Consider the following 15878-nt stretch of genomic DNA (forward strand, 5'->3'; position numbering starts at 1 on the left):
TGCCTTTTATCATTACAAGTCATTTCCTTTCCTGTTCCACTCACAAATAAAGCAAGCAAGAAATGACTGTCTATAAGCCTCCATAATAGCACTAATTTCTCTTATCGCATTCTTGTGGTCCTTGCACAAAATGTATGTTGGTGACAGCAGAATTGTTCTGTAGCTGGTTCAAATGATGGTTCTACAAATTTTCTTAATAATGTATGCCATTATCAGGAGAAACAAAACTGATGTTCTGCATATCAGAGTGTGGAATGTCAGATCCCTTAATTGGGCAGGTAGGTTAGAAAATTTACAAAGGGAAACGAAACAACGGAAAATCCAGAATGGAATGTAACACTATTATGAAAAGGAAAGTTGCTACTTACCATATAGAGGAGATGCTGAGTGGCAGATACGTACAACAAAAAGACTCACACAATTAAAGCTTTTAAGGTGTTAAGGCCTTCGTCCACAATAGATGACACACAAACACAAACACACACACACACACACACACACACACACACACACAACTGCAGTCTCAGACAACTGAAACCACAGTGTGCCTGAGACTGCAGTTGCCTGTGCAAGTTGCGTTTGCGCGCACGTGTGTGTGTGTGTGTGTGTGTGTGTGTGTGTCATCTGTTGTGTTGAAGCCTGAAAGCTTTAACTGTGAGTCTTTTTATTGTGCCTATCTGTGACTCAGCATCTCCGCTATATGATGAGTAGCAACTTTCATTTACATAATATTGTAAGAAGGGAAATATATAGGTTAAAGTTAGATATAGTGGAAATTAGTGAAGTTCAGTGGCAGGGGGAACAAGATTTCTTGTCAGGTTAATACAGGATTATAAATACAAAATCAAATAATAGTAATGTGTGGATAGGTTTAACAAACCATTAAAAATATAGTAGTAGGTGAATATGGACTGGGTGTAAGGAATAAAAAAGGAAGCTGCTTGGTAGAATTTTTCACAGAGCTTAACTTAATCATAGCTAACACTTAGCTTTAAAAATCATAAAAGAAAACTGTATATATGGAAGAGACCTGGAGACACTGGAAGATTTCAGATATATTATGTAATGGTAAGACAGAGATTTAAGAACCAGGTTTTAAATTGTAAGATGCTTCCAGGGGTAGATGCAGACTGTGACCACAATTTATTGGTTATGAACTGTAGATTAAAACTTAAGAAACCGCAAAAAGGTAGGAATTAAAGGAGATGGGACCTGGATAAACTGAAAGAACCAGAGGTTATGGAGAGTTTCAGAGAGAACATTAGGAAAAGAAATACCGTAGAAGAAGAATGAGTAGCTTTGAGAGATGAAATAGTGAAGGCAGCAGAGGATCAAGTAGGTAAAAAGACAAGGGCTACCAGAAACCTTGGGTAACAGAAGAGATGCAAAATGGCTAAGCAGTGATAGCTAGAGGACAAATGTGAGGACATAATTAAAGTTTTAATCTGCCAGAAAGTTTCATATCAGCACACACTTCACTGCAGAGTGAAAATCTCATTCTGGAAACATCCCCCAGGCTGTGGCTAAGCCATGTCTCTGCAATATCCTTTCTTTCAGGAGTGCTAGTTCTGCAAGTTTCACAGGAGAGCTTCTGTAAAGTTTGGAAGGTAGAAGATGAGGTACTGGCAGAAGTAAAGCTGTGAGGATGGGGCGTAAGTCGTGCTTGGGTAGCTCAGTTGGTAGAGCACCTGCCCGGTCACAGGCTTGTTTGACCCATGGGAGAGTGTCACAGGGATGCGGAAAGAACTGAACTGGCAGATGCTTGAAGACAGACACCAACTATCCTGTGAAAACCTACTTAGAAAATTTCTAGAAACAACTTTCAAATGATGAATCTTGTTATACACTGAAGAGCCAAAGAAACTGGTACACCTGCCTAATATCGTATAAGGTCCCCGCAAACACACAGAAGTGCTGCACCATAACATGGCATGGACTCAACTAATGTCTGAAGCTGTGCTCGATGGAACTGACACCATGAATCGTGCAAGTCTGTCCATAAATCTGTAAGAGTATGAGGGGGTAGAGATCTCTTCTGAACAGCATGTTCCAAGATGTCCCAGATATGCTCAATAATGGCTGCAGAGTTTGCTCAACAGTGTAAGTGTTTAAACTCAGATGAGTGTTCCTTGGGACACTCTGTAGCTATTCTGGATGTGTGGGGTGTTGCATTGTCCTGTTGGAATTGCTCAAGTCTGTCAATATGCACAATGGACATAAATTGATGTAGATGGTCAGACAGAAGGCTTACTTACATGTCACCTGTCAGAATGATATCTAGACATATCAGGGTTCCCATATCACTCCAACTGCACATGCCCCATACCATTACAAAGCCTCCACCAGCTTGAACAGTCCCTTGCTGACATGCCGGGTTCTCCATACCCATATACATCCATCTACTTGATACTATTTGAAGTGAGACTCATCTGACCAGGTAAAATCTTTCCAGTAATCAACAGCCCAATGTCAGTGTTGACAGGCACAGGTGAGGCATAAAGCTTTGTGTTGTGCAGTCACCAAGGCTACACAAGTGGGCTTTCAGCTCTGAAAGCACATATCAATGATGTTTTGTTGAATGGTTTGCACGCTGACACTTACTGGTGGCCCAGAGTTGAAATCTGCAGCAGTTTGAGGAAGGGTTGCACTTCTGTGATGTAGAACGAGTCTCATCAGTAATCATTGGTCCTGTTCTTACAGGATATTTTTCAGGCTGCAGCAATGTCTGAGATTTGATATTTTACCAGATTCTGAATATTCACAGTACACTTGTAAAATGGTTACACTGGAAAATTCCCAGTTCGTTGCCACCTGGGAGATGCTGTGTCTGATTGCTCATGCACCAACTATAACTACAATCAAACTCACTTAAATCTTATAACCTGCCATTGTAGCAGTGGTAACTGATCTAACAACTGTGCCATACACTTGTTGTCTTATATAAGCATTGCCAACTGTATTGCTGTACTTTTATTTTATTTTATTTTCATGTCTAGTTCCGTAGGACCAAATTGAGGAGCAAATCTCCAAGGCCATGGAACATGTCAGTATGTGAAATTACAACATAAAAGTAATAACAGATAAAATAAAATGTTTACAAATACAAAAAAGTCAAACTATAAGTTTAAGTAAACGCAATGAGCAATATAACATAAGAATCAGATTAATTTTTCAAGGAACTCCTTGGCAGAATAGAAGGAGTGACTCATGAGGAAACTCTTCTGATGCAGATTGAATTTCTGCCTTGTGTTAATTGAGTGAAAGCTGCTAATTCTTGGGAATAAGCTGATATTGTTAACAAGAAATGACAGTAAAGAATATAAATACCATATGACATAAGCAAATGAAAATAAGCAAAGTAGACTCATTTTCATGTCGAATGATCACTTACTTCAGATACTGTTCGAATAGTAAAAATGACAGTATTAAGTCTTGGAAAAAGATCCTGAACATGAGCTTCCCATGACAGTTTACTTTCTGTCTGAACACCTAGAAATTTGAACTGTTCGGTTTCACTAATCATATGCCCATTCTGTGAAATTAAAATTTCGAGTTTTGTTGAATTGTGTGTTACAAACTGCAAAACAGAGTCTTTCTGCAATCTAGCATTAGTTTATTTTCTACAAGCTATGAACTTATATCATGAACTGCTCTATCTGAAACCAAGTCAATGTTGCACACAACCTCCTTTACTACCAAGTATCATCATTATATTATAAAGAACAGGAGTGCCCTAATACTGATCCCTGGGGCACACTGCAACAGACTATAACCCACTCATACCCCACTTCACAGCCATTCTCAACTCTGTGAATAAAGACCTTTTGCTGTCTGTTGTTGAAGTAAGAGGTGAACCAATTGTGCTTCCCCGTATTCCATATTGGTCCAACTTCTGGAGCAATATTTTGTGGTCAACACAATCAAACGCCTTAGTTAAATCAAAAAATATGCCCAGCATTCAAAACCTTTTGCTTAACCCATCCAGTACCTCACAGAGAAAAGAGAATATAGCATTTTCAGTTGTTATACCGCTTTTAAAGCCAAACTGTATATTTGATAGCAAATTATGTGATATAAAATGCTCGGTTATCCTTACACATACAGCCTTTTCAGTAACTTCAGCAAACACTGATGGCATAGAAAAGGTCTAAAATTGTCTACACTATACCTTTCTCCCTTTCTATAAAACTGCTTTATGACTGAGTGCTTTAATCTTTTAGGAAACTTACCATTATTAAAGGAAAAATTACAAATATGGCTAAGTACAGGTCTAACATGTGCAGCACAGTACTTTAAGATTCTGCTAAGCACTCCATCATATGCATGAGAGACTTTAAGTTTTCAGTGATTTAATGTCTGACTCAATCTCCCCCTTGTCGGTATCATGGGGGAGTGTTTCAGACATCATTCTTGGAAAGAAATTTTCCAATAGAGTTATGTAATTCCCAGCAGAAACTAAGTTTTTATTTAATTCAGCAGCAAAGCTCAGAAAATGATTGTTAAATACTGTACATATATCTGACTTATCAGTATTTTTACTGCAAACTGACTTTACATAGTTGACCTTGTGCTGATGACCAGACACTTTCTACACAACTGACCCTATGGTTTTAATTTGATCATGTGAATTAGTTATTCTGTTTGTGTACTACATACTCTTTGCCTTCCTACTAAAATTTTTAAGCACCTTACAATACTGTTTGTATTAGGGTACTGTATCTTGATTGTGGCTGCTTCTAACATTTTGATGTAATTTCCACATTGTTCTATATGATATCCTTATCGCACTAGTCAGCCACCCAGGCTGCCTTTTGCTGATAGTCCTCTGTTTAGTACATTCTAATGGAAAGAAACTCTCAAAGAGCGTGAGAAATCTGCTAAGGAATGCATTATATTTCTCATCTTTGTTATTGGGGTGCGCTCAGCCTCATGATGCCAATTGAGGAGCTACTCGACTGAATAGTAGCAGCTCCGGTCAAAGAAAACCATTGTATCGACCGGGAGAGAGGTTTGCTGACCACACGCCCCTCCTACCCGCATCCTCATCTGAGGATGACATGGCAGTCGGATGGTCCTGATGGGCCACTTGTGGCCTGAAGATGAAGTGCTCTCTCTATGTTATCGACACTATAAACAATCTGCCACTCTTGTTCCTTAACAAGGTTTAAAAAACTCTCTATTGCCATTGGATTACCTTTCCTACATAGTTTGTAATTATATGTGATATTTGGTTGAGTACAAAAGCCTTTTATTGTTAAAATTTGTGCATCAAGGTCCAAAGGCCATTCACTCTTTTACTAACCAAATGGCCTCTAATGATGAAGAGTGAATAAAAATGCTGTCTACGGCTGTGCTACTGTTCCCCTGCACCCTGGTTGGAAAAAAAACATAGTCTGCATCAGATCATATGAGTTTAGGAGATCTACCAACATCCTTTTCCTTGCACTATGACATACAAAATTAGTATTAAAGTTACCACATATAACTAATTTTTGTACTTCCTATAAAGCGAACCAAGAACCCTCTCTAGCTTGAGCAGAAATGCTCTGAACTCATAGTTATGGGACCTATAAACTACAACAATTACAAGTTTAGTTTCATTAAGTTCAATTGCTCCTGCACAACACTCAAATATCTGTTCAGTGCAGTGCCATGATACATATACAGACTCAAATGGAATACTATTTTTTATATACATTGCCGCTCCCCTACTTCACAAAGAACTCCTTGAAAAACAGCCAGCTTATCTGTATCCTGGTAAAGGAAGCCTCTGAATTGTCAAAGTATTTAAGTGGTACTCCAATATACCACTAATGTCAGAGTCAACATTTATAACTAGCTCACCAACTCTAATCCCTCTTATATTTTGATAAAATATGCAAATTCCTTCTGTATTTGGATACCTGACCACCTCTGAAGATGATTTCTTTGTTAGAGGGACTTTTTTATGCAGGGAACCCATCAGCTGAATTCAATCTAAAAAGAGTGCAGTAGCTTTGCCACCCTCTCCTTCTGCCTGTTTACATAACTCTGTATTTGAATACGCATGCCTATTCCAGTTTCTTTCGTGCTTCAGTGTATATTACAGTCCCCAACGTATCCTTACCATAGGGATCATAAAGATGAGCTTAGACTAATTAAATCATACACTCAGATACATTAAAGCATTCCTTTCATGCTCCATATGTGAATGGAACTGAAAAAAGCCCTACTAGATGGTACAATAGGATGTACCACCTGCCATGCACTTCATAGCAGTTTGCAGAGTATAGATTCAGATGTAGATGCTGCAACTAAGACTGTGGTGTCTGTAAATGTCTATAAGAGGCTTTGTGAATGTCTTAAATCCAAGTCAAGCATTTAAAAAAATCTACAGGTGCCTCCTAAAATTTAGGTTTTGCAGTGGCTTGACAATACAATGTATCTTTGGAGGCTTTGGAATCAGACACACAACTGCAGAGAAAAGCAAAGCTTAGATGAATCAGCTTGGAACAAGGAGAATTCATTTTAATGACAAAAATATAAATATTATTCTTACTGAATTCCAAATATAGGTCCCGAATCTCAGGGAAACCTCCTTGCAGCCTGTGTTCTGTACAAGTGAAAGACTGTGTTCTAGAGCTGTTGGGCCTATGAAAGTACTTAAAATCAGCACTGGCAAAATCTATGTACCTATATAATGATCTCAGAAACAAAACACTTCCTTACAGAATAAATTCATTCACAATAATTCATTGCTGAGAATTCTGTGATCTCTTTAATCACAAATTTCCTAACATGTCCATACATTTTTTTTTTGCTCCTTGTAAAAAGCTAAGTACATTCTATAGGTATAATATTAAAGAAGAAATTACAATGTGAGTTGTAAAACCCATTTTCCTGCACCACTAAACAATCAGTTTGCTGTAATAACAAGAAACGGTGTATCATATTTTTAACCTTTTTTTTTAAAGGGAAGTTAGAAAGGACAAGTTTTAAATCACTTTCTATGGAGTGAATACTGGTATATACTATGAGTGGTCATTCTTCTTTGCATAGAATGTGTGTGTGTGTGTGTGTGTGTGTGTGTGTGTGTGTGTGTGTGTGTGTGTGTAAGCTGCACAAAGAGCTCTTTGTTGTTGTACATCATAACAAGTGTTTCCATTTCTCTTTGTGCAGCTCTTGGTGCGGCCTTTCTATTCCAAAGGAACACTGATGAAGAGGAAGAGGAAGTTCACTATGAAAAGATAGGTAAGATGAAGAAAGTTTATTAGTTACAAACTCTTACCTAACTATATTAATCATAAATGATACCAGATACTTGGTTGAAACAACTTAACCTTTGTATTGTTTCTTACATTCTAACATCCATTGCTTCACCATCACCCAGGTGCTTCAGGCATGTTTGAATCCGCTGTTGTGGCCACAGTGCTATAGACATTTTTTAGCTGAACCACTGGTCAGGCCTTGAGGGATGATGGGCTGCTGCTCAGGTGCCTGTGTGCTACGGATGTTTAAACATGCACACCTGAACTTTCATCCAAATATTCAACAAATTTCTTGTCTCGCCAATTATATACAGTACTTCTTCATTAGTTATGTGATTGATACATCCAATCTTCAGCATTCTTCTGTAGCGTCACATTCTGAAAGCTACTATTCTCTTTTCATCTAAACTGTTTATTGTCCATGTTTCATTCCATACAAGGCTACATTCCAGACAAATATCTTTAGAAAAGACTTCCTAACAGTTAAATCTATATTTGATGTTAACAAATTTCTCTTCTTCAGAAATGCTTTTCTTGTCATTGCCAGTCTACAATATATATGCCCACTACCTCGGCCATCATCAGCCAGTTTGCTGCCTAAATAGCAAAATTCATCCACTACTTTAAGTGTCTCGTTTCCTAATCTGATTCCCTTAGCATCACCTGGTTTAAATTGACTCCATTCCATTATTCTTGTTATGTTTTTGTTGATGTTCATCTTATATTCTCCTTTCAAGACAGTCTCCATTTCGTTCAACTACTCTTCTAAGTCCTTTGCTTCTCTGACAGAACTATATTGTCACTGGCAAATTTCAAAGTTTTTATTTCTTCTGCCTGATCTCTAATTCCTACTCCAAATTTTTCTTTGGTTTCCTTTACTGGTTGCTCAGTGTACAGATTGATCAAAATCAGGAACTGGCTACAGTTCAGTCTCACTCCTTTCTTAACCACTGCTTCCCTTTCATGCCTCTTGATTCTTTTAACTGACATCTGATTTCTGTACAAGTTGTAAATAGCCTTTTGCTCCCTGTATTTTATCCCTGCTACCTTCAAAGAGAGTAGTCCAGTGAATGAGAGTAGTCCAGTCAGCATTCTCAAAAAGTTTCTCAAAGTCTACAAATGCCATAGCCTTTCCTTAACCTATCTTCTAAGATAAATCACAATGTCAGTATTGCCTCAAGAGTTTCTACATTTCTCTGGCATCCAAACCAATCTTCCCTGAGGCTGGCTTCTACAGTTTCTCTATTCTTCTGTAAGGAATTCATGTTAGTGTTTTGCAAATTTTATCAGTTATTAAACTGATGGTTCAGTAATTTTCACACCTGTTATCATTACTAAAGAAGATTATGTAGAAAAAGCTGAAAAATTCTTTAAAGGTAATCAAATATTTAAAAATTCCATGGACCCCAAAGGAAAATATTAAGACAGAATTAAAGAATTACTTAACAAATGTTGCTTCATATTTACTGATTTGCAAAAGAAAAAGTGTATAATCATGAGCCCAAGGACTCTTAAGCTTAGAATCTATCCACATATACATAAAATTGGTGTCCTCTTAATGCAAGTGAAAGCTCACAGAACAAAGCAGTTATATGAGATAAGACAAGTTAAATATTTACTTTTCATATATTTGAACAACAATCTGATTCTAATATAAAAGTATATTTTAGTAGGATGTGTACTACTATTAAGCACATCTTTCCATAACAGCGGTGGACTAAGCCCATTAGAGGCCCTTGGTCATCTTAGAAATTGCTGTATCTGTATTTACATTCAGTAAAAAAACCACTGACATAATGGCTGCCAAAAAAATAGAGTATTTATAATGCAGTAATTGTAATACACACTGCAGAATGTCATTAACTGTGAGAATTACAATTGTAATTTCACAATTATTAAAGAAAACTAATATTCAGTCCTGAAACGATCTCACATTCAACTTTCGTGAGAGGTCCAACCTATTGAAATTCATCTAATACTTTTGAAAACACTTTGCAGAATTCAAATCGGATTCTAAACTTCCCAGAGTTCATATTCTGCAACTAACACTTTCCAAAATCCAATCCTGTTCTAACACTTTGCAAGATTCTTATCCCTCAACTAACACTTTCCAACTTCCTATCCCGGATGAGCCCCCAATTGCGAGCTGATCTCCCCAAAGATGTTCGGGCTCACATGTGGTTCCTCTTCATCGAATGGCTCAAACTTTTTTAGGCATGCCCTAAATTAGACACTTGTGACCCTTTGGTTAAATTGTCTGGCTGATGGCAAGTTTATGAAATACAAAGTTAACATATAATAACAGTAATAATAATATCAGGAACTAAATTAACAACCCATAAATGATGTAGCCCACACAGTTGTGATTTGGTTAGAATAATGTTTAGTCACAAAGCAAACTAATACCAAAAGTGGTCATACTTAGAATTACTATTACACTCGAGTGCATATCCATTTGACACAGTTCACAAACCGAGCGAGGTGGCGCAGTGGTTAGCACACTGGACTCGCATTCGGGAGGACGACGGTTCAATCCCGTCTCCGGCCATCCTGATTTAGGTTTTCCGTGATTTCCCTAAATAGTTTCAGGCAAATGCCGGGATGGTTCCTTTGAAAAGGGCACGGCCGATTTCCTTCCCACTCCTTCCCTACCTCGAGCTTGCGCTCCGTCTCTAATGACCTCGTTGTCGACGGGACGTTAAACACTAACCACCACCACCACAGTTCACAATCTCTTGATTCTTTTAACTGCCATCAGATTTCTGTACAAGTTGTAAATAGCCTTTTGCTCCCTGTATTTTATCCCTGCTACCTTCACAATCTCATTGTGAATTACAAGTTTGATAGTCCACTGGTTAACTATGCGAAAAGTTAGAGTTCACACCAGGCACATGGCTGCTGAATGCTCAGAGACTAAGTCCCGCGATACCACACAATGCGAAATTTTCTAAGTTGTCTCACTTGATAGCTGCCTAAAGACTGACTCTCCGCTTTTGCATCTCAATCCAAGCTGTACCCTTTGGTGTCTCCAGCCGAACTGTACTCTTTGGTGTCTAGACAAGAACTGCCCTCTGTCCATCCCCGGCCATGTTTCCCACGCGCCGAATATCCTCGCTCAACTGACTATGGCAGTTCCCTTTCCTGTACCTGTCCATCTGATTTGCTACAGCTTATTCTATATTATTTTACATTTTAACATATTAAATAATCAAAGATTGACCACTTTCACATTCTAAATAAAGTAACAATAATATCCATTACATAATAATGTTAAATTCTTTACATAAAACCAATACAATTTCCTTCTTAGCTTTGACTGCCATGGCCAGTAGCTTTGCACCAATGTGCTTTCAGATAAATAAATAAAAAACAAAAGTGACTATTAGGCACTAAACTTTACAATGAATATTCTATTGCATAATGAGACAATAAGGTGCCATGCTGTCATCATTCAACGTGTTTTGGGTGGGCTAAATGATGATCTGATGCTTAAATGTAAATACTGATAAATTAAATTTACTATATCTTTTAAACAAATAAAGTTACAGAGTTGATATTTACAACACCTGTCATTTTAATGATGCACTTCTATATGAAATGTCAATTTTTAAGATTGACCAAAGCGTTCAGATTTTAGCATTCAGGTCTTTTTTACAAAACTTGTTAATTTCACTTTAACAGTAAATCCTAAACTTTCATAGATATGATCAATATTCAAGTTTTATTGGGATCGCAACAAAAAATTTATAGAGGATGGCAGATTAAAATTACTGTGGCTTGATTCCCTGCATTACTACAGAATTAAACAGTTTCCATAAATGTTTCCCTTTATGGCCAATCTTATGTCCACCATATTTAACACTGCTATGTATCTCTGGCTACAAAAGCCTTCTACTGTATTTCCCTATGACATAGGTTCTCATCTCTCTCACTCACACACTACAGTGCTTAAGCTTCAATAGACAATAGACGTCGGTGAATTTCCCCATTTCATGGTGAATCTGCGCCCTTTATGGCACATGGTCCTGGATGACGGGTTCGTTCCACAATTCCTGTAGACTGACTCTTTCGGCCATATATTTAAAATGAGAGCAAAATGCTCATTAACTCACAAGTACCACCTGTAAAAAATTAATAGGGCCAGTGATTTGTAAGTAATTAATTTTTTATACTGTAATAAATTCTTCTCAATAATGTCAAGAGTCAAATCAGTAGATACATAAGCACAAAGACTATGTCAAATGAGACCAACTTAGCATCTGGAGTACATTTTATTGTTTTTATTTTGTTGACTAATTCAGCAATATTTTTAACTCTGAAGTTGCATTTGAAAATGAACCAGCCATTGATTTTGTAATGATGCCACCTAGCTAAACTGTAGCATGCACTTGCTATACTGTTGACTAAAGGCTGGATCGAGTGGTTTTTATAATAGTACATCTGAAATTATGGCAAGACATGAACAGAAATTGTTAAAATTTAAAGTAGGGCATAGGTTAATAACAACATCACAATTACTACAGATACTAACACTAAGCATCATTTTTTGACAGAATATTGAATAAGACTGAAATCATTTTCACTCAAGAGGAAAATATACTAGGGGGTAAAAAAAAATTATTTTTTAAAAGCTATAAATTTTCAAACTGTTTACAAAGCAACCTTATCTCCTTCAGAATACTCTCCATTAGAAGTAATACATTTGTCCAAGCAGTGCTTCCATCTTCTTAAAACCTCCAAATAAAACGCTAGATTGATGGTCTGACCTGGGGGAACAAACACCAAATGAATTTTTGTCGATTTGGGCAGTTGATGGATGTCCAGAATGAGGTTTGTCATTATCGACATGTTGCCATTTTTAAATTGAGCAAACCACTCATAAACTTGAGTTTTTCCCATAGCACCATCTTGGTAAGATATTTTCAACATCAAAACAGTATCAGCAGCATTTTAGTAAGTAGAAAACAAAATTTCACTGCTGCACATTGTTCACTTAAACTCCCAGTAGTAAAAAATGGAACAGGAACAAAACAGTGCTAGCAAAATCAATCACTGCAAAAGAACAGAACAAGTGAGGTCAACAACAAAGGCACCACTGGGCTGGCAGTGAGATGTGCTATACACTTTTAGCAGCAGAAATGCATACTACACATGCTCTGCCCACAGCTATGTTATTCCCTTTTTTTTTTTTTTTTTTTTTTTTTTTTTTTTTTTTTTTTTTTTTTTTTTTTTTTTTTTGCAAAAAGGTTTCAAATTTCAAATGCAATGGTGCCCCGAACTTAATGATTTGTCTGTTATTTGAAAAGGTCAGACAAGTCGAGATGCCACATGAGTGTAATAATATTATAGAAAAATAAATTGCATTAAGAGCTAACTTTTGTAAAAAAGATCAAAAACTGATTTAATATTATTAATCACAACTGGAAAGAAAATGATGCTTTTATAACTAAATCTGACAAAGAAAACTCTACTTTTATAGCCTATGTAAAAGAATACATAGATAAAATTGTAAAGTTTTTCGAGAAAAACTGCATTGTTGAGGTCGATACCAATCCCACCATTAACCTGAAAAAAGAAATACGGCTTTTATGAGAAGTTTCAAAAGAAATGGCTTGTCAACATGACTCTGAAGCCGCCAGTTCTTTGGAGTCAGTGTAAGTTACATAAATAACCACCTGATCTGTCCTTTAGTCAATGCAATCTTTCAGTATTGCTGACTTAGTCAACAATATAAAAACAATAAAATGTGTGCTGGACACTAGGTTGATCTCATTTGACATAATAAGTCTTTACACTAATGTACCTACTTATTTGACTCTCAGCATCATTAAGAAGAATTTATTACAGTATAAAAAATTAACTGAGGTACAAATCACTGAGATTATTAATTTTTAACAGGTGGTACTTAAATATGTTATTTCACATTCAGTGGTAGAATTTACATAGAATCATATGGCATAGCAATGTGTAGCTTTCTCACCTAGTTGACATTTTCATGAATTCTCTGGAAAGCGTTTTCTTCAATTCTAGCTCAGGATAACAAAGAAAAATACAATTTTATGCTCATTATGTAGATGTGTAATTATTGCCTTTGATGGCAACGGCCAAGAATTAGAACAGTTGTTCAGCACATTCAATAGTTTGAAAAGGAAATATGCCTCAGAAAAGATATTCAGAATGAAAGCAGGGAGCTAAACTTACTCAATCTTAAAATACCTATAGTAGATAACAGCATCAGCTTTAATGTTCCCCTGTTCCCCATAAGCCAATGTAATGATAATGTTTGATTCGTGGGGCATTCAACTGCATGGTCATCAGTGCCCGTATGAAGTCCCACTCTTTACGCAGTTCAATCTAGCCACTTTCATGAATGATGACGAAATGATAAGGACAACACACCCAGTCCCTAGGCAGAGAAAAATCCCAGTGTGGCTGGAAATCAAATCCGGGACCCCGTGATTCAGAGGCAGAAATGCTAGCCACTAGACTACGAACTGCAGACATGAGCCAATGTACGTGGATAGTATTATCCCAGATGATTCTTCTCATACACAAGGAGAGAAACAATTAAAATCGCTCAAAAGAGGAAAGGCCGCTGGACCTGATGGGATACCAGTTCGATTTTACACAGAGTACGCGAAGGAACTTGCCCCCCTTCTTGCAGCGGTTTACCGTAGATCTCTAGAAGAGTGAAGCATTCCAAAGGATTGGAAAAGGGCACAGGTCATCCCTGTTTTCAAGAAGGGATGTCGAACAGATGTGCAGAACTATAGACCTAAATCTCTAACGTCGATCAGTTGTAGAATTTTGGAACATGTATTATGTTCGAGTATAATGACTTTTCTGGAGACTAGAAATCTACTCTGTAGGAATCGGCGTGGGTTTCGAAAAAGACGGTCGTGTGAAACCGAGCTCGCGCTATTCGTCCACGAGACTCAGAGGGCCATAGACACGGGTTCACAGGTAGATGCCGTGTTTCTTGACTTCCGCAAGGCATTTGACACAGTTCCCCACAGTCGTTTAATGAACAAAGTAAGAGCATACAGACTATCAGACCAATTGTGTGATTAGATTGAGGAGTTCCTAGATAACAGAACGCAGCATGTCATTCTCAATGGAGAGAAGTCTCCCGAAGTAAGAGTGATTTCAGGTGTGCCGCAGGGAAGTGTCATAGGACCGTTGCTATTCACAATATACATAAATGACCTGGTGGATGACATCGGAAATTCACTGAGGCTTTTTGCAGATGATGCTGTGGTGTATCAAGAGGTTGCAACAATGAAAAATTGTACTGAAATGCAGGAGAATCTGTAGTGAATTGACGCATGGTGCAGGGAATGGCAATTGAATCTCAATGTAGAGAAGTGTTATGTGCTGCGAATACACAGAAAGATAGATCCCTTATCATTTAGCTACAAAATAGCAGGTCAGCAACTGGAAGCAGTTAATTCCATAAATTATCTGGGAGTACGCATTAGGAGTGATTTAAAATGGAATGATCATATAAAGTTGATCGTCGGTAAAGCAGATGCCAGACTGAGATTCATTGGAAGAATCCTAAGGAAATGCAATCCGAAAACAAAGGTAGTAGGTTACAGTACGCTTGTTCGCCCACTGCTTGAATACTGCTCAACAGTGTGCGATCCGTACCAGATAGGGTTGATAGAAGAGAGAGAGAAGATCCAACGGAGAGCAGCGCGCTTCGTTACAGGATCATGTAGTAATCGCGAAAGCATTACGGAGATGATAGATAAACTCCAGTGGAAGACTGTGCAGGAGAGACGCTCAGTAGCTCAGTACGGGCTTTTGTTAAAGTTTCGAGAACATACCTTCACCGAAGAGTCAAGCAGTATATTGCTCCCTCCTACGTATATCTCGCGAAGAGACCATGAGGATAAAATCAGAGAGATTAGAGCCCACACAGAAACATACCGACAATCCTTCTTTCCACTAACAATACGAGACTGGAATAGAAGGGAGAACCGATAGAGGTACTCAGGGTACCCTCCGCCACACGCCGTCGGGTGGCTTGCGGAGTATGGATGTAGATGTGGACACAAATTAGCATGTCTTCATTCCACTTTTGATTGTGCCAAAAAGACGCTCCTGTCTCCTAGTAAGTTACAAAATGAAATTAATGTAATGAAATCAATTGCTACTAGAAGTGGATATAAACAAGATGTAATAGATCATGTCATAAGTGGCAAAACTACCAAAAGGTAACAGATCCACTTACAGTAAAGAAGTCAATAATAAATACATTTCCATCACATTTTTTGGCAATGTGTCCTATAGGATTAAACAGTTTCTGGTGAATAAATACAAACTTTCTCTACTAATAATAACTTACAGAAACATCTTGTGCATACTGTCAAAAATGTTGAGGATCCACTCTCAAATTCTGATCTGCAGTAATTGTTCCAGTTACTATACTGGACAAACTGGTATAGCAATCAAGTCTATTGAGAAAGACAGGTAGTACTGTACACAATTCCATCTTCACAGAATATTTATTTATTGCTGATTATACTCTGAAGGATTTATAGGATACCAGAATCTTAGACAAAGAAGTTAAAGGGCATACATTAGATTTACGGGAAGAGCTTAAAATTTTCAAATGCTTGGAGAAAA

At 37.5% G+C, this 15878-nt stretch overlaps 1 protein-coding gene across 1 annotated transcript in view; it reads left to right on the forward strand.

Moving 5' to 3' along the window:
• Nucleotides 1-15878, forward strand: part of LOC126273073 (uncharacterized) — a 108236-nt gene that overhangs the window by 73990 nt on the left and 18368 nt on the right. Inside the window, exon 10 of the mRNA XM_049976484.1 lies at nucleotides 7159-7230. Coding sequence (XP_049832441.1) covers nucleotides 7159-7230 — 72 coding nt within the window. The remainder of the gene's footprint in view (nucleotides 1-7158; nucleotides 7231-15878) is intronic.

Source organism: Schistocerca gregaria, chromosome 5 (assembly GCF_023897955.1).
Source record: "Schistocerca gregaria isolate iqSchGreg1 chromosome 5, iqSchGreg1.2, whole genome shotgun sequence".
NCBI classification, from domain to species: domain Eukaryota; kingdom Metazoa; phylum Arthropoda; class Insecta; order Orthoptera; family Acrididae; genus Schistocerca; species Schistocerca gregaria.